General features: G+C 49.0%; 1 protein-coding gene across 1 annotated transcript in view; it reads right to left on the bottom strand.

Moving 5' to 3' along the window:
- Window positions 1–18,778, bottom strand: part of hydin (HYDIN axonemal central pair apparatus protein) — a 1,604,351-nt gene that overhangs the window by 92,554 nt on the left and 1,493,019 nt on the right. Inside the window, exon 80 of the mRNA XM_072518656.1 lies at window positions 10,512–10,792. Within this exon, the coding sequence (XP_072374757.1) occupies window positions 10,512–10,792 (281 nt within the window). The remainder of the gene's footprint in view (window positions 1–10,511; window positions 10,793–18,778) is intronic.

Raw genomic sequence — 18,778 nt, 5'->3', positions numbered from 1 at the left:
ACTCTTAGATGCACTCACGACACGATCATATTTATTACCACGTAGGCACATATCTTTGTAAAAAGGGGGGATGTCATGATATTCAAACACACACATCATGATGGACACACCAACAGGCAAATCAGAGCACACAACACCACAACCAATCACAGACAAGAACACCAACCACATAAAAAGCACGAGCACGACACCTGGTGTTCAGTAGGTCTGGGGACAAAGACACAGAGAAGAGCTGTTACAAAATCACAAGCAGGGAACCCCCACGTCCAGAGTGTCAAGACAAAACTGTACATAGTAAGTTTGAATAAAATAGCGTTGTACCATATACAACCGTGTTGGCTCATCTGTGTGTCAGAACACCCAACACCACAAAGCGGTCCAGTGCTGGATCCAACACTGTATTGAAGTCCCCTCCCATTATCAGGCCTTCTATCTCCAGGTCCGGAATGCGCCCCAACATGCACTTCATGAATCCTTCATCATCCCAGTTCGGGGCGTATACGTTTACCAACACCACCCACGTCCTTTGCAGCCTACCGCTCACCATTATATATCACCCTCCATTGTCCGCTACAATAGTCTTGGCCTCAAATGACACCCGCTTTCCCACCAATATTGCCACCCCTCTATTCTTCGCGTCCAGTCCCGAGTGGAACACCTGTCCTACCCATCCCTTTCTTAACCTGACCTGGTCCGCCACCTTCAGGCGTGTCTCTTGGAGCATGGCCACGTCCGCCTTCAGTCCCTTTAAGTGCGCGAACACTCAAGCCCTCTTCACCGGCCCATTCAGGCCCCTCACATTTCACGTTATCAACCGGATTGGAGGGGCTCTCACCCCCCCCACGCCCCGCCGACTAGCCATCTCCTTTTTTGGGCCAGTCCCGTTTCCACGCCTCCCTCACCCTCCAGTCCCCCAGAGGAGGGACTCCTGTCCCGACCACCTCTTCTGTGTCACATTCCCTTTCGGCCAGTGCAGCAGCAACCCTTTCCCCCCCCTCCCCCCCTCCCCTCCCCCCGCTAGACCGCTGTCTAGCTTTTTTGCTCCCCCCATGTCACTCCCGTAAGTCAACTGACGCCTGCTGACCCTGGCTTCCCCCGCCGTCCCATTGACCTCCCCGCGTGGGAGTCTCCCAATCCATATGCATTCCTTCGTTGCCCTTCCCGCCTTTCCAAAGCCCATTCCACCCCCTCTGGCGCAGCTCCTGTCGCGGCCTTGTCTCTCTCCCCCAGCCCATGTAACATTTCCTGCGCGTGATTGAACCCCTATATACAACAACCATCACACATCAAACCCCAAAACATCCCCCCCACCCTCACAAATCCTCAGTTAGAGTCCAACTTTTCGGCTTGTACAAAGGTCCATGCCTCTTCAGGCGTTTCGAAGTAATAGTGTTGGTCCTTGTATGTGACCCACAGTCCCGCTGGCTGCAGCATTCCGACTTTCACTTCTTTCCGGTACAACGCCGCTTTGGCCCGGTTGAAAACCGCTCTCCGCTTTGCAACCTCCGTGCTCCAGTCCGGGTATATTCGGATCTCTGCATTGTCCCACTTACTGCTCCGCTCCTTCTTGGCCCATCTCAGGACCCACTCTCTGTCCGTGAACCGGTGGAACCTCACCACCATCGCCCTTGGCGGCTTATTTGCCTGGGGCTTCTTCGCCAGCACCCGATGTACCCCGTCTAACTCCAGCGGCCTCGAAGGGGCCTTCGTGCCCATCATTGCCTCGGGCATCGCGTATGCCCCGGCATCAGCCCCCTCCACTCCCTCAGGGAGACCCAGGATTTGCGGATTCTTTCTCCTCGACCTGTTCTCCAGGTCTTCGAGACTTCCCGCCCACCTCTTGTGTAGTGCCTCGTTCTGCTCCACTCTCACCGCCAGGCCCACGAGCTCATCCTCGTTCTGACTGACTCCTTTCTGTACCTCCTGGATTTTAGCTTCGTGGACCTTCTGGGTGATCCCGAGTCCTTCAATTGCCGAAAGCATATGCGCCAACATCTCCTTGCGCATCTCCTCGCGCTGCTCTTCGAAGCAGCGCTTGATGAACTCCTGCAGCTCCCCTTTGTCCCTGGCCGCCGCCATTTTGTTTTCTTTCCCTCGCTTCACCCGTTGCTCCAGTGCCTCTCCTTTGGCCGTTACACTTCTGGTCCGTTTCATAGAAGTTGGAGGGGGACCTCCCTCTTCCCTTCCCCACGGGCTGCGTCAAAAAAAAAAAGTTCCATTGGGGCTCCTCTAACGAGCCCGAAAGTCCGTGGTAGTGGGAGCTGCCGAATCATGCGGCTTAGCTCCGCATAGCCGCAACCGGAAGTCGAGAGGGAATCCTTTTGGCAGTGTTCGCTTCACCAGTCTGCCCCAAAAAGTCAATGGAAACTCCTGAAAAAGGTCTGGGAGTCCGTTCCAGACGGGAGCTGCCGAATGCGCAACCCACTCCTCCATGGCCGCCAGTGGAAGCCTTGTCCCTGCTTATTCAATGGCCTTGGTAGATTTTTTCACAGTTGTTCCCTCTGCTGCTAGAATTCACCTTTGATAGAGTCAAGTCAGATTGCAGCTTTAAGCTTGCCCTTCCCCCGCCTGCATGCTGGAAGAGGCCCTGTTTATCCTGTTGCAGCCAAATCTTTTACTGTTTCTGCCGGGTCTGGTAGCCAAAAGACATAACATTCCTGGGGGACACTGTCAGGGGAATGCTGCAGTCTTCTTCCCACACCGGGAAATGTCAAACAAATGCCGTGGGGGCCCTGTAAAAGAGCCCAAAAGTCCGTTCCAAGCGGGAGCTACCGAATATGCGACCTAGCTCTGCATAGCCGCACCCGGAAGTGAACCCTGAGAATTGATTAACAGTGACCCAGACACTGCCCACAAAAAGGGCGGGGAAAACTCAAGCCAGTTTTGACAATACAGCCATGTGTTCGGTCTCGCTTGGATCCGGCCTATGCCAACCCAAGTGCAGCATAACGACCAGACAGACAAGTTCAAGACCAACGGTCGCTACCAGACGGGTGAGCCCAGCAGAAACAGAGCCACTTCTTCCACCCAGCCATGCAAGATCCAGACAAAGGCATGGTCCATCTGCATGGAACCGGTTTCCCTGAAGTTAAGTATAGGTTATTGTAGTTGTTAGGTGTAGTTTGACTTGTAATGTTTTGTGTTGCATGGCGAAGTAATCCTTGTGTGTAATAAACCATCTTGAACTTGAACTGACTAACTGGTTGTGTGGTCATTTGATCGATATCCGGTAAAGCCTTGTGGTGGTATCATTTGATAAAGAGCATCATTATTAATTGGCGACCTTACACCGGTGCCGAAAGAGCAACAGTTCAAACATGTATGATAAAGATAAATTTTAGAGGTGAGGTGAAAGGGACTTTACATTAAAGCAGCATTTGTTTGGGTGTGATATCAAGGAGCCTGAGCAAAACTGAAGTCACTGCAATCAGGGGTAAAACTTTCCACTGGTTGGGGTCATAATTGCCCCAGGATATCACTGCAGGAGTCCCAGGGGCGCGGAGTGGTAAGCATTTCTGTCTCAAGGCGCCAAGGACCCGGGTTTGATCCCAGACCCCGGTCACTATGCTTGTGGAGTTTACACATTCTCCCTGTGTCTCACCCCCACAACCCCCCCACAACACCCCAAATGTGCAGGGTGGGTGAATTGGTCATGTTAAATTGCCCCTTAATTGGGAAAAAAAGAATTGGATACTCTAAATTGACTTTTTTAAAATCATTGCAAGAGTCCCAGAGAGAACTGTCCCAGGGTCAACAATCTTCAGCTGTCTCATGACCTTCCCTCTATCATAACGTCAGAAAGTGGGGATGTTTGTTGACAATTGCACAGTGTTCATAGAACATACAGTGCAGAAGGAGGTCCATTCGACCCATCGAGTCTACACCGACCCACTTAAGCCCTCACTTCCAGCCTATCCCCGTAACCCAATAACCCCTCCGAACATTTTTGGTCACTGAGGGCAATTTATCATGGCCAATCCAGCTAACCTGCACGTCTTTGGACTGTGGGAGGAAACCGGAGCACCCGGAGGAAACCCAGACAGACATGGGGAGAATGTGCAGATTCCGCACAGACAGTGACCCAGTGGGGAATCGAACCTGGGACCCTGGCGCTGTGAAGCCACAGTGCTATCCACTTGTGCTACCGTGCTGCGCTGTTCAGCACCATTCACAAATCCTCAGATGGATGCAATCTGTACCAGTATGCTGCAAGACCTGGACAACATTCATCATTGTCCATACATACCATAGTGAATGGTAGAACCCTCAAGAGTATTTGACAGTCAGATAGATCTTGGTGTACAGGTTCACAGGTCACTGAAAGGGGAAATACAGGTGGAGAAGGTAGCCAAGAAGGCATACGGCATGCTTGCCTTCACTGGCCGGGGCATTGAGCATAAAAATTGGCAAGTCATGTTGCAGCTGTATAAAACCTTAGTTAGGCCACACTTGGAGTATAGTGTTCATATCTGGTCGCCACACTACCAGAAGGACGTGGAGGCTTCAGAGAGGGTGCAGAAGAGATTTACCAGCATGTTGCCTGGTATGGAGGGCATTAGCTATGAGGATAGGTTGAATAAACTCGGTTTGTTCTACACTGGAACGAAGGAGGTTGAGGGGCGACCTGATAGAGGTCTACAAAATTATGAGGGGCATAGACAGAATGGATAGTCAGAGACTTTTTCCCAGGGTAGAGGGATCAATTACTAGGGGGCATAGGTTTAAGGTGCGAGGGGCAAGTTTTAGAGGAGATGTACGAGGCAAGCTTTTTTACACAGAAGGTAGTGGGTGCCTGGAACTCGTTGCCGGAAGAGGTGGTGGAGCATGGACGATCGTGACGTTTAAGGGGCACCTTGACAAATACATGATTGGATTGGAATAGAGGGATACGGACCCTGGAAGTGGAGCAGATTTTAGTTTAGACGGGCAGCATGGTCGGCGCAGGCTTGGAGGGCCGAAGGGCCTGTTCCTGTGCTGTACTTTTCTTTGTTCTTTGTTCTCTTTGTTCTAGAGCTGACAAGTGGCAAATAACATTTATACTACACAAGTATCAGGCAATTACCATCTCCAACAAGCGAGTCCAAACACCAAATTTTGAGATTCAACGGTGTTATCATTTCTGAATCCTAATTGCGCAATGGGCTGTGCCTGTGGTGCCAGTGATGAAACCAGCTGTGTGAGGACTTCAAACTTACCATACACTGGGCTTCACGGTTGGACTGCTACCCAATGCCCGGGTCGAGGGTCTATATGCTCGGTTGGCCAAGGACTGTTCTTTTACGAAGCTAGGCATGAGCTATGTGTCCCTCCATGTGGAGCTCGACCCAGAGTCTAGCACATTTGCCACGATAAACACACATCGAGGGTTGTTCGAATACCCCCCCTCCATTTGGAGTTTTGTAAGCCCCCATGATATTTCAGAGAATGATGGAAAATATCTTCCAAGGCTTGCCAAAAGTGGCCATCTACTTAGATGATGTGCTTATCACCGGTTCCATTTAGCTGGAGCACATGCTAATCTCCAGGAGGACTGAAACAAAGTAAATGTGTTTTCCATGCCAAGGTATGGACAGTGATGGGCTGCACTCAGTCAAGGATAGTTTTCGGGCTATCAAGAGGGCCCCCACCCCGTGGAACGACACTGAGCTCAGGTCTATATTGAGCCTTGATAATTATTATGGTAAATTCATCACAAATTTTATGGACACGTTGGGCTGGATTCTCCGCCCCGCCGCGCCACATTCCTGCCCCGACCCGCCGGTGGGATTCTCTGTTACGCCGGTCGGTCAATGGGGTTTCCCATTGTGAAGCAGCCCCACGCCGTCGGGAAACCCCCGGGCGCCGGCAAAACGGAAAATCCCGCCGGCGGAGAAACCCGCCCCTTACCGGTGTGCGTGCATAGACACAGAGGGAACTGGCGTTGGCAAAGCTTTGCCTTAGTTTACTCGAACGTGGTAAAAAGGAGACCTTTCTGGCGTCACTGTGACCCTCCGCTCAGAAGTTCTCCAAACGGAGTTTGGAGGATGGCTTAATATTGTGTGGTGCTCAAGTGGTAATTCCTCCTCAGGGACGGAGCCCTGTTACAGGATTTGCATGCTGGCCATCCGGAAGTTTTAAACATGAAAATCATGGCCCAGAGCTATGTTTGGTGTTGAGTATCGATGGGGACATCGAGAGAATTGTAAAAGACTGCCCGGTGTGCAGGAAATTTCAGAATTTTCCATCGTTGGCTCCTTTCCACCCTTGGGAATGGCCCACTGCCCATGGATTCACCTCCACGCGGATTTTGTTGGTCCGTTCATGGGCTCCATGTTCCTAATTATTCAGGACACCCACTTATCATGCTTCCTCTAATGGACTGGCAGAACGGGTGGTCCAAATGGCTAAATGGGGATTGAAAAAGCAGTGGACTGGGTCTATGGACACATAATTGGCGCTTCTCATTCAATTACCGTTTTCGCTGCATGTGACCACCGGGATTACACCAGCTGAACCTTTGTTGGGATGACACCTCAGGACTCGGTTGAATAATACTCTTCCAAACCTTGGGGCCAAGGATGAGCAGCATCTGGCGTTGCAGAAGAGTTACCTTGGTTCAGAGACACCAGAGCGAACGTTCCGTGACGGGGGCACCATTTATGCACAGAGTTTTGGCACTGATGCATTGTGGCTTCCGGGAGTGGTACTGGACCAGACTGCCACAGTCGCATATAGAGTTTGAGTCTAGGGTAAGACCCTTAAAAAGCATGTGGATCATTTGACTGGGCATGAGGTTGCCTGTCGAGATGTTTCACCGGTGGTAGTACAACTATCACTTCAGCATGAGGCACCCCTTACGTTGAGGGCCCATCAGTCTGGGCTGTCCCATCTGGCCCAGCAAATGTTCTATGACTCGGGTTCCGATACGGACGCGAAGGTATCTGCGCTGACAGACAACTGTGTGTCCGGCACCAAGGGCCCTCCAGTTTCTCTTCAGAGGTCTGCCAGGAAGCGGTGTTCAGCTACCCGTTACACTGCACATGACCCAGAACCACTGCAAGTCAATGCACAGCCAAGGGTTAAGGGGCGCAGAAGGCCTCTGCCAGTGGCAGCTAATAGGGGACTTTCGATCTCTGGAGAAGGGTGTCACAATCCCCACGGGGATCATGGGGAAACAATTATTGGTCTCCCTGTGGGACTCATAGAGCATGAGCTCCTGAGGTAGGTATGCAGGCCAATCACCTGGGGATCATTATGAGCAAGGTATAAAAGAATTCAGGGCCTGGTGTAAACAAATCCTCCTACCTAGGATTGTACTGGGAGTGAGATGCTGCATTACACAGGCTATTGAAAATATATAAATAAATTCATCTTCATGACAGCTTCCTTATGAGTTATTATAGCAAGGAAATCTGTTGCCTTTACTTTGCCTGGCCTACTTGTGTCTCTCAACCCACAGCAATGTGGTTGACTCTTAACTGCCATCTGAAATGGCACAACAAGCTATTCAGATGTACCAAACCGTTATAGAAAAGTCAAAAATGAATAAAATTGATTGGGCCTCCGAGCCCCAAACAAGGCACTGGGAACAGCAACGGCATGCCCATACTTGTTGACCCTGCAAAGTCCACCTTTGGGGAGTCTGCCACAGAATAGCCAAGCAACAGCCTGATATAGGCAGACTCACCAAATGACACCCGACGGATAATATCCTAGACACCAGCATCGCCATCCCGAGGTTTGTCCTGTCACTCCGTCAGAAGTGGCAGCACACTAGTATACAGTCGGGAGGGTTTTTCCATAGGGTAATCTCAACATTTACTCTGGATCCCATGAAGTCCATGGCATCAGGTCAAACATGGGCAACAAAATCTCTTCTAGTTACCACATATCGCCCCCCCCCCCCCCTCCTAAATTGATGAACCTGTGTTTCTCGATGTTGAACACCATTTGGAAGAAACACATGAGCACAGAATGCACTCTGAGTGGGGTCCTCAAGATGGATTACCAAGAGCACCATTACTGACTGAGCTAGCCAAGTCCTGAAGGAAATATCTGCAAATTGAGTCTGTGGCAAGTGTTGAGGGAACCAACATGATCCAAAAGATCTCATCTTCATAAACCTACATGTCATCTGTCCATGACAGTATTAGAAGGTGACCCACCCCACAGTCCTTAGTAGGATCCAAGAGTGAGTGATCACTCCAGAGGGTGGAGTCCTGTCTCAGGCAGAATACATCTAGCAGCCATGTAGTAAATATGTAAAGACAGCAGCTCTGTGCTGCTCCAAGGCAGCCTGGAGCTACAAATCTCCTGTACCTTCTTGTTCCTAACAAAGTCTGAAGTTTCTTGACAACACCAGAAGTGTGACATTGAAGAGACGGTGGCGTAGTGGTATTACCATAGCCATAGAATTTACAGTGCAGAAGGAGGCCATTCGGCCCATCGAGTCCGCACCGGCTCTTTGAAAGAGCACCCTACCCAGGCCCACACCTCCGCCCTATCCCCATAACCCAGTAACCCGACCCAGCACTAAGGGCAATTTTGGACACTAAGGGCAATTTAGCATGATCAATCCACCTAACCTGCACATTTTTGGACTGTGGGAGGAAACCGGAGCACCCGGTGGAAACCCACGCACATGCGGGGAGAACGTGCAGACTCCGCACAGACAGTGAACCAAGCCGGGCATCGGACCTGGGACCCTGGAGCTGTGAAGCAATTGTGCTAACCACCGTGCTACCGTGCTGCCCAATAATAATCGCTTATTGTCACAAGTAGGCTTCAATGGAGTTACTGTGAAAAGCCCCTAGTCACCACATTCCAGCACCTGTTCAGGGAGGCTGGTATGGGAATTGAACCCATGCTGCTGACATTGTTCGGCATTACAAGCCAGCTATTTAGCCCACTGTGCTAAACCAGCCCTAACTGGGGTATTGTTGGGTATAACTGGGTATTTTGCTGGACAAACAATTCAGAGACCCATGTTAATGCTCCAGGGGACGTGGTTTGAATCCCATCATGGCAGATGATGGAATTTGAATTCAACTAAAAAGCTGGACCTAAAAGTCTAATGGTGGCCATTAAACCAGTGTTAATTGTCGTAAAAGTCCATCAGGTTCACTAATGCCCTTCAGGGAAGGAAACCTGCCATTCTTACCTGGTCTGGCCTACATGTGATTCTAGACCCACAACAATGTGGTTGACTCTTAATTGCCCCTCAGTTCAAGGGCAATTCGAGAGGGGCAACAAATGCTGACTTTACCAGCGATGCCCCCATCCCATGAAAGAATACAAAAAAGCAATACATAATAGATACCCTCCATCGTGTTGTGTAGCACCACCACCCTGCCATTGTGTTAAATGAGGTAGATTTAAAAACTCACAAGTTGGCATTCATGATCCTCAGATATAGAAGTAGCCTGTCCCCACATGCAACAAGACCTATACAATATTCAGGGTTGGGTTGCTAAGAAACAAGTCATAATAGCATCACACAAATGCAGGCATGTGCCATCTCCAATGAGAGAGAGAGTCTAACTATTTCTCCTTGACATTCAAAGGCATTACCGTCACTGAAATTCCTGCAATCAATTTCCTGGAGATTATCATTGACCAGAAACTGAACTCGACCAACCATATAAATACGATGACAAGAGAAAGTCATAGACTGGGGATTTTGCAGCTCCTGGTTCTCCAAAGGATGTCCACCATTTACAATGCACAAGAGTCAGGATTGTGATGTAATATTCTCCACTTGCCTGTAGGGGTGGAGCTCTAACAACACTCAAGAAGCTCAACACCATCAAGGACAAACCAGTCCACTTTTGATCAGCACTCAATTCACCACTTTAATCATTCACTCCCTCCACCACTGACACACTGTGGCAGCAATGTGTACCATCCACAAGCTGCACGAAGCAATTCACCACAGCTCATTCAATAGCACCTTCCAAACAGGGAAGGGGATACGCAGAAGCACCATCACCTGCAAGCGTCCCTCAAAGCCACACAGAATCCCTGCTTAGACTATCACCATTCCTTCATTGTCGTGGAGTCAAACCCCCGGAACTCTGTTTCTAATGGTTTTAGAAGACAACTTATCTTCTCCAGGGCTATTTGGGATGGAGAAAAAGTGCTGAGCTGGCGAGTGACACCTGCATCTCATGAACGAATAATAATAGGATAATGATTGCCCATGAACAAATAAAAAAGATGCCTCCTCAGTTTAAGGTTTCATCCAAAAGATAGCTCCTGATAGTGCCCTCTCTCAGCCCTGGCATTGGAAGTGTCAGGCTGCCATTTGTGTTCAGGGTTCTGGAGTGAACCCACATCATTCTGACGCAGAGGCAAGAGTGTGGTCTACTTAGCTACAGCTATTATTTAAAGTGAGAGGGCCCGTGAACAGGTGGAACAGGGTTCAGACTGTTAAGTTCAGCCAAACTGTGAGATCCCCAAATAAACACAGCTTCCCCAGCACCCATTCCTCCTCAATTAGTCCGAACATCGCCTGCTAGTAATGATCCGTGTACCTTACACCAATGTCTCCAACATTTTGTATCATGATCAGCCGAGTAACCTGGCTCCGGAGAACAACTGCTCCAAATGCAATGCAGTCCTGGTCCAGTATGATTTCGATTCCCTGGCCGCTTCCACGTATCACAAATAGAGGTTTCGACACACCTGTGCACTCCATCATCACTTCCTCTGCAAACTGGGGAATTCGGTGAAGTGGGGAGAAAGCCACCACCACATCACAAGTGCCTCCATTTGCATCCAGCTTGATGCCGTTGTTCGGCGATATACTTAGAACCTGAAAAAGATAAAAAGAAAGCTCATAGACAGGAGTGAGCGTGCGTTAAATGAACCCCTGAAACAGCAAATATGAGTTTAACAGTTTAGAAACACTTTAGCCCTGCTGCCTCAGGGCACCGAGGTCCCAGGTTTGATCCCAGCTCTGGGTCACTGTCCATGTGGAGTTTGCACATTCTCCCCATGCTTGCGTGGGTTTCGCCCCCACAACCCAAAGATGCGCATGGTGGATTGGCCATGCTAAATTGCCCCTTCATTGGAAAAAATGAATTTGGTACTCTAAATTTAAAAACAAAACAGTTGAGAAACACTTTCAGTGTTTCAGTCTTCTAGTTACTGCCAACCAACAAAACCTAATCTTTTTTCAGTGAGAAGGTGGTGGCTGCCTTGGCACAGCCATTTTGCTGTGCAGCATCAGTGCCATTGTGCAGAGCAGCACAGTAGCCTAGTGCTTGTGCTGCTGAATGACCAATGTGCTTACTTTTCCAGATTGCCCAGGCTGACTGGCCACAAAATTCAAATGTTTAGCACGTGCACTTTTGGTGCTACGAGTGTTATTTCAGGCCCACGTTTTCACATTGCTGACGTGGGCAATGTGAGATAACATTTTGGGTAAGTTGTTCATGAGTGTCCTACCACCATGCACTGGAAAAATGGGCAGATACAGATGTCAATTTATTGATTTAATCGTAGCAGTGCCTTTTCAAACTTGATGCTCCAGCTAACATCCTCTCTTAACCTATGACAGTTAACCTTGCCTTCAGCAGCAGGAAGGACTCTCTAGCAACGCTCTCTGAAGGTTTCATAAACCACACACAGGCTCATTACTCTTTATTTCTGTTGGCTGAGTGTTTGGAGGTTGGTACTGTCGTTTAAAGTTAGTGAAGCCGACTGGGAGTGATGGTGGCACGTGACTGTGGTTCTCACTGCAGGGGGTTACTCAGGCCACCGGCTGCCAGTCATGGGTGTTATAATTTTGATGCCATCTGACCTGCAGTATGACAGGAAGATTATGCAGAGATGACACAGAAGAGGACAATCTGCTGTTTCAGAGAGCAGGCAGAGTGGGGGAGAAGGGTGCTCACCAGGGCATATCTATCCAGGGTTTTCTGGGTGTAATTCTCCGCCTCAACCTATTTCAGTGGGAAACATGTTACCAAATCTGTTGAGATTCCAATATCGGCTGGAAATGCGTGTTGGCAAAACACACCTGGTGCCACTGCCCTCCTGATTTTATGGATGGCAGCTCAATAAGTGTCTGTCTCTGAGATTACTCCCCTGATCAGGTCAGAGCTGCTGGCTGATGGCCTGATGAGATGGATCTTCCAGCCTCCTTGTGGCAGAAAACCAATCTGATCCTCTTCTTGTTTGGGAAAATCCTCCAAGGGCACGAGATGGCTGGGGAGCCAGTCCTCCACGGATAGGGAACCAGTCTGCCATGGTTGGGAACCAGTCTGCCTTGGATAGGGAAACAGTCTACCATGGTTGGGAACCAGTCTGCCATGGATTGGGAACCAGTCTGCCATGGTTGGGAACCAGTCTGCCATGGTTGGGAACCAGTCTGCCATGGTTGGGAACCAGTCTGCCATGGATTGGGAACCAGTCTGCCATGGTTGGGAACCAGTCTGCCATGGTTGGGAACCAGTCTGCCATGGTTGGGAACCAGTCTGCCATGGATAGGGAACCAGTCTGCCATGGTTGGGAACCAGTTTGCCATGGATAGGGAACCAGTCTACCATGGTTGGGAACCAGTCTACCATGGTTGATAGAAATGAGGCAATGACAGTTGACGACCTGAGAGGATTGTTATCACTAAGGAGGTAGTGATGGGCAAGCTAATGGGGCTAAAGGTAGACAAGTCTCCTGGCCCTGATGGAATGCATCCCAGAGTGCTAAAAGAGATGGCTAGGGAAATTGCAAATGCACTAGTGATAATTTACCAAAATTCACTAGACTCTGGGGTTGTCCCGGCTGATTGGAAATTAGCAAACGTGACACCACTGTTTAAAAAAGGAGGTAGGCAGAAAGCGGGTAATTATAGGCCAGTAAGCTTAACTTCGGTAGTAGGGAAGTTGCTGGAATCTATCATCAAGGAAGAAATAGCGAGGCATCTGGATGAAAATTGTCCCATTGGGACAATGGCAGCATGGGTTCATAAAGGGCAGGTCGTGCTTAACTAATTTAGTGGAATTTTTTGAGGACATTACCAGTGCGGTAGATAACGGGGAGCCAATGGATGTGGTATATCTGGATTTCCAGAAAGCCTTTGACAAGGTGCCACACAAAAGGTTGCTGCATAAGATAAAGATGCATGGCATTAAGGGTAAAGTAATAGCATGGATAGAGGATTGGTTAATTAATGGAAGCAAAGAGTGGTGATTAATGGGTGTTTCTCTGGTTGACATTCCGTAGTTAGTGGTGTCCCTCAGGGATCAGTGTTGGGCCCATAATTGTTCACAATTTACATAGATGATTTGGAGTTGGGGACCAAGGGCAATATGTCCAGGTTTGCAGACAACACTAAGATGAGTGGTAAAGCAAAAAGTGCAGAGGATACTGGAAGTCTGCAGAGGGATTTGGATAGGCTAAGTGAATGGGCTAGGGTCTGGCAGATGGAATACAATGTTGACAAATGTGAGGTTATCCATTTTGGTAGGAATAACAGCAAAAGGGATTATTATTTAAATGATAAAATATTAAAACATGCTGCTGTGCTAGTGCATGAGTGGCAAAAAGTTGGTTTACAGGTGCAACAGGTGATTAAGAAGGCAAATGGAATGCTGTCCTTCATTGCTAGAGGGATGGAGTTTAAGACTAGGGAGGTTATGCTGCAATTGTATAAGGTGTTAGTGAGGCCACACCTGGAGTATTATGTTCAGTTTTGGTCTCCTTACTTGAGAAAGGACATACTGGCACTGGAGGGTGTGCAGAGGAGATTCACTAGATTAATCCCAGAGCTGAAGGAGTTGGATTACGAGGAGAGGTTAAGTAGACTGGGACTGTACTCGTTGGAATTTAGAAGGATGAGGGGGGATCTTATAGAAATATATAAAATTATGAAGGGAATAGATAGGATAGATGCGGGCAGGTTGTTTCCACGGGTGGGTGAAAGCAGAACTAGGGGGCATAGCCTCAAAATAAGGGGAAGTAGATTTAGGACTAAGTTTAGGAGGAACTTCTTCACCCAAAGGGTTGTGAATCTATGGAATTCCTTGCCCAGTGAAACAGTTGAGGCTCCTTCATTAAATGTTTTTAAGATAAAGATAGATAGTTTTTTGAAGAATAAAGGGATTAAGGGTTAAGGTGTTCGGGCCGGAAAGAGAAGCTAGTCCACAAAAGATCAGCCATGATCTCATTGAATGGCGGAGCAGGCTCGAGGGGCCAGATGGTCTACTCCTGCTCCTAGTTCTTATGTTGGGAACCAGTCTGCCATGATTGGGGAGCCAGTCGTCCATGGTTGGGAAGCCAATTTACCATATTTGGGGAGAGTTTCCATGGTTGGGGAGCCATTTTGCCATAGTTGGGGAACCAGTCTGCCATAGTTGGGGAACCAGTCTGCCATGGGTGAGTAGCTAGTCTGCCATGGGTGAGTAGCTAGTCTGTCATGGGTGAGTAGCTAATCTGCCGTGTTTGGGAAACCAGTTTTTCATAGTTGGGAAATCAGTCTGCCATGGCTCCCCACGATTTTATCAACCCCCCCCCCCCCCACCTTGTTCCCCCACCTCCTGTGGGTCAGCAAAATGTTTTGCAGTGTGTATAATGCCACCGTTTCCCAAAGAGGTGATTAAGGAAATTTGCTATGAGGTGGACAACATGACTCAGAGCAGGGGGATGACGGCATGGCCATTGGGTGAAAAGGCAACCGTTGATTTCTCACAACTCGCCGTTTGCTGTCCACTCCGATATAAGGGAGGTGACTGATAGTCTGTAGGGCAAGTGAGGGGAGTACATTGCTAATGCTGTTTTCAGAGAGAAGCAGGAGGAGCATGCCTGCAACTATGCTAAGACAGTAAATTTCCCGATGGTGTAAGGAAGGTGCCACGACTGCACACATACTTTACGGGTGCTGCATCTCACTTCACAGATGTACCACAACTGCAAGTGTTCCTCTCCCTCAAAGTCTAGTTGCTGTGTGAGCAGACAAAGCATATAATGCTTGTCAATGGCTGGTATGCAGGTAGCAGACACAATGCTGAACAGCACCAGCGTTTGAGCCAGAGAGGCCAGTGGCTGCTGAAAACAAGTCGACCATTCAAAGAATGGGTGAGATTGTGATAGAAATGGGGAATCCATTCACCAATTAATTACAGAATCATTGAATCCCTACAGTGCAGAGGGAGGCCATTCAGCCCATCGAGTCTGCACTGCCCCTCCAAAAGAGCACTCTCCCTCAGCCTACTCCCACACCCTATCCCCATAATTCCACCTAACCTTTTGGACATTAAGGGGCATCTTAGCATGGCCTGTCCATCTAACCTGCACATCTTTGGACTGTGACAAGAAACCAGAGCACCCGAAGGAAACCCACGCAGACACGGGGAGAAAGTGCAAACTCCACACAGTCACCCAAGGAGCTGAGTCTACAAAAGATCAGCCATGATCTCATTGAATGGCGGAGCAGGCTCGAGGGGCCAGATGGTCTACAAAGAACAAAGAACAAAGAAATGTACAGCACAGGAACAGGCCCTTCGGCCCTCCAAGCCCGTGCCGACCATACTGCCCGACTAAACTACAATCTTCTACACTTCCTGGGTCCGTATCCTTCTATTCCCATCCTATTCATATATTTGTCAAGATGCCCCTTAAATGTCCCTATCGTCCCTGCTTCCACTACCTCCTCCGGTAGCGAGTTCCAGGCACCCACTACCCTCTATGTAAAAAACTTACCTCGTACATCTACTCTAAACCTTGCCCCTCTCACCTTAAACCTATGCCCCCTAGTAATTGACCCCTCTACCCTGGGGAAAAGCCTCTGACTATCCACTCTGTCTATGCCCCTCATAATTTTGTATACCTCTATCAGGTCGCCCCTCAACCTCCTTCGTTCCAGTGAGAACAAACCGAGTTTATTCAATCGCTCCTCATAGCTTATGCCCTCCATACCAGGCAACATTCTGGTAAATCTCTTCTGCACCCTCTCTAAAGCCTCCACATCCTTCTGGTAGTGTGGCGACCAGAATTGAACAATATACTCCAAGTGTGGCCTAACTAAGGTTCTATACAGCTGCAACATGACTTGCCAATTCTTATACTCAATGCCCCGGCCAATGAAGGCAAGCATGCCGTATGCCTTCTTGACTACCTTCTCCACCTGTGTTGCCCCTTTCAATGACCTGTGGACCTGTACTCCTAGATCTCTTTGACTTTCAATACTCTTGAGGGTTCTACCATTCACTGTATATTCCCTAACTGCATTAGACCTTCCAAAATGCATTACCTCACATTTGTTGCATTACCTCACATTTGTCTACTCCTGCTCCTAGTTCTTATGTTGGGAACCAGTCTGCCATGATTGGGGAGCCAGTCGTCCATGGTTGGGAAGCCAATCTACCATATTTGGGGAGAGTCTCCATGGTTGGGGAGCCATTTTGCCATAGTTGGGGAACCAGTCTGCCATAGTTGGGGAACCAGTCTGCCATGGGTGAGTAGCTAGTCTGCCATGGGTGAGTAGCTAGTCTGTCATGGGTGAGTAGCTAATCTGCCGTGTTTGGGAAACCAGTTTTTCATAGTTGGGAAATCAGTCTGCCATGGCTCCCCACGATTTTATCAACCCCTCCCCCCCCCCCCCCACCTTGTTCCCCCACCTCCTGTGGGTCAGCAAAATGTTTTGCAGTGTGTATAATGCCACCGTTTCCCAAAGAGGTGATTAAGGAAGTTTGCTATGAGGTGGACAACATGACTCAGAGCAGGGGGATGACAGCATGGCCATTGGGTGAAAAGGCAACCGTTGCAAATTAATCTCTTCATGTTGGGATTATTGCAGCCTGGAGCTGGAGATTTCTCACAACTCGCCGTTTGCTGTCCACTCCGATATAAGGGAGGTGACTGATAGTCTGTAGGACAAGTGAGGGGAGTACATTGCTAATGCTGTTTTCAGAGAGAAGCAGGAGGAGCATGCCTGCAACTATGCTAAGACAGTAAATTTCCCGATGGTGTAAGGAAGGTGCCACGACTGCACACATACTTTACGGGTGCTGCATCTCACTTCACAGATGTACCACAACTGCAAGTGTTCCTCTCCCTCAAAGTCTAGTTGCTGTGTGAGCAGACAAAGCATATAATGCTTGTCAATGGCTGGTATGCAGGTAGCAGACACAATGCTGAACAGCACCAGCGTTTGAGCCAGAGAGGCCAGTGGCTGCTGAAAACAAGTCGACCATTCAAAGAATGGGTGGGATTGTGATAGAAATGGGGAATCCATTCACCAATTAATTACAGAATCATTGAATCCCTACAGTGCAGAGGGAGGCCATTCAGCCCATCGAGTCTGCACTGCCCCTCCAAAAGAGCACTCTCCCTCAGCCTACTCCCACACCCTATCCCCATAATTCCACCTAACCTTTTGGACATTAAGGGGCATCTTAGCATGGCCAGTCCATCTAACCTGCACATCTTTGGACTGTGACAAGAAACCAGAGCACCCGAAGGAAACCCATGCAGACACGGGGAGAAAGTGCAAACTCCACACAGTCACCCAAGGTCAGAGTCGAACCCAGGTCCCTGGCATCTTGAAGCAGCAGTGCTAACCACTGTGGCACCATGCCGCCATTTAATGGCCGTTTAATCTCTGTGAAGAGTTGTTCTGGGCCAGGTAGTACAGAAGGGAATTTTCAGAGTGGACATCACAAAGCAGGACATTCCATGTTTGTGCACAGTTGCGGCTCAAATCAGTATTACATAGGAACGAGGGGACATAACTTTAAACTGAGGGGTAATAGATATAGGACAGAGGTCAGAGGTAGGTTCTTTACGCAAAGAGTGGTGAGGCCATGGAATGCCCTACTGGCAACAGTAGTGAACTCGCCAACATTGAGGGCATTTAAAAGTTTATTGGATAAGCATATGGATGATAATGGCATAGTGTAGGTTAGATGGCTTTTGTTTCGGTGCAACATCGTGGGCCGAAGGGCCTGTACTGCGCTGTATTGTTCTATGTAAGATACAAAAGAAGAGCAACGGAGATCATTCAGCCCCTTGAGCCTGCTCTACCATTCAATATGATCATGGTGAATCTGTTTGTTTTCAAATTCCACATTCCCATTTATCCTGATAATCTTCAAATCCCTTGCCTAGCAAGGATCTATCTATCTCCACTTTAAAAATATTCAATGAGCCCATTTCCACTACCTTCTGGGGCTAAAGGTTCCAACGTGTCAGAGCAGCACCTAGAGGAGAGTACAAGAAGACGACACCGCGACAGACAATCATCAGCACTTGAAAGAGAGTACGAGAGCACGACACCGTGACAGACAGTCAGCAGCACCTCGAGAAGAATATGATAGGACACCGTGACAGACAGTGAGCAGTACCTAGAGGAGATTACGACAGGACGACACCGCGACAGACAGTCAGCAGCACCTAGAGGAGAGTACGAGAAGACGACACCGGGACAGACAGTCAGCAGCACCTAGAGGAGAGTACGAGAGGTGGACACTGGAACAGACAGTCAGGTTTCGAGGCTGGGGGAGGGGGGTTGTGAAAATGAAAAATTTATTTCTGGAAGGGCGGTTCACGAGTTTCGAGGAGTTGGCGGACTCCACGGAAGGAGGCATTTAGGTATCTGCAGGTGCGGGAATTTGCAAGGAAGGTTTTCCCGACGTTTCCGGTGCAACCACCCTCCTCGATGTTGGAGGGGGTGTTGTCGGTGATGGGGCTGGTGGTGGGGCATCATTTTGGCGATCTACGGGAGGATTCTGGAGGATAGGCCATCTTTGCAGAGGTTTAAGGCCAAGTGGGAGGGGGATTTGTGGGGGGGGGGCTGCTGGAG

This window comes from Scyliorhinus torazame, chromosome 10, assembly GCF_047496885.1.
Source record: "Scyliorhinus torazame isolate Kashiwa2021f chromosome 10, sScyTor2.1, whole genome shotgun sequence".
Taxonomy (NCBI): Eukaryota; Metazoa; Chordata; class Chondrichthyes; order Carcharhiniformes; family Scyliorhinidae; genus Scyliorhinus; species Scyliorhinus torazame.
This window is presented reverse-complemented; position numbering and strand designations above follow the sequence as displayed.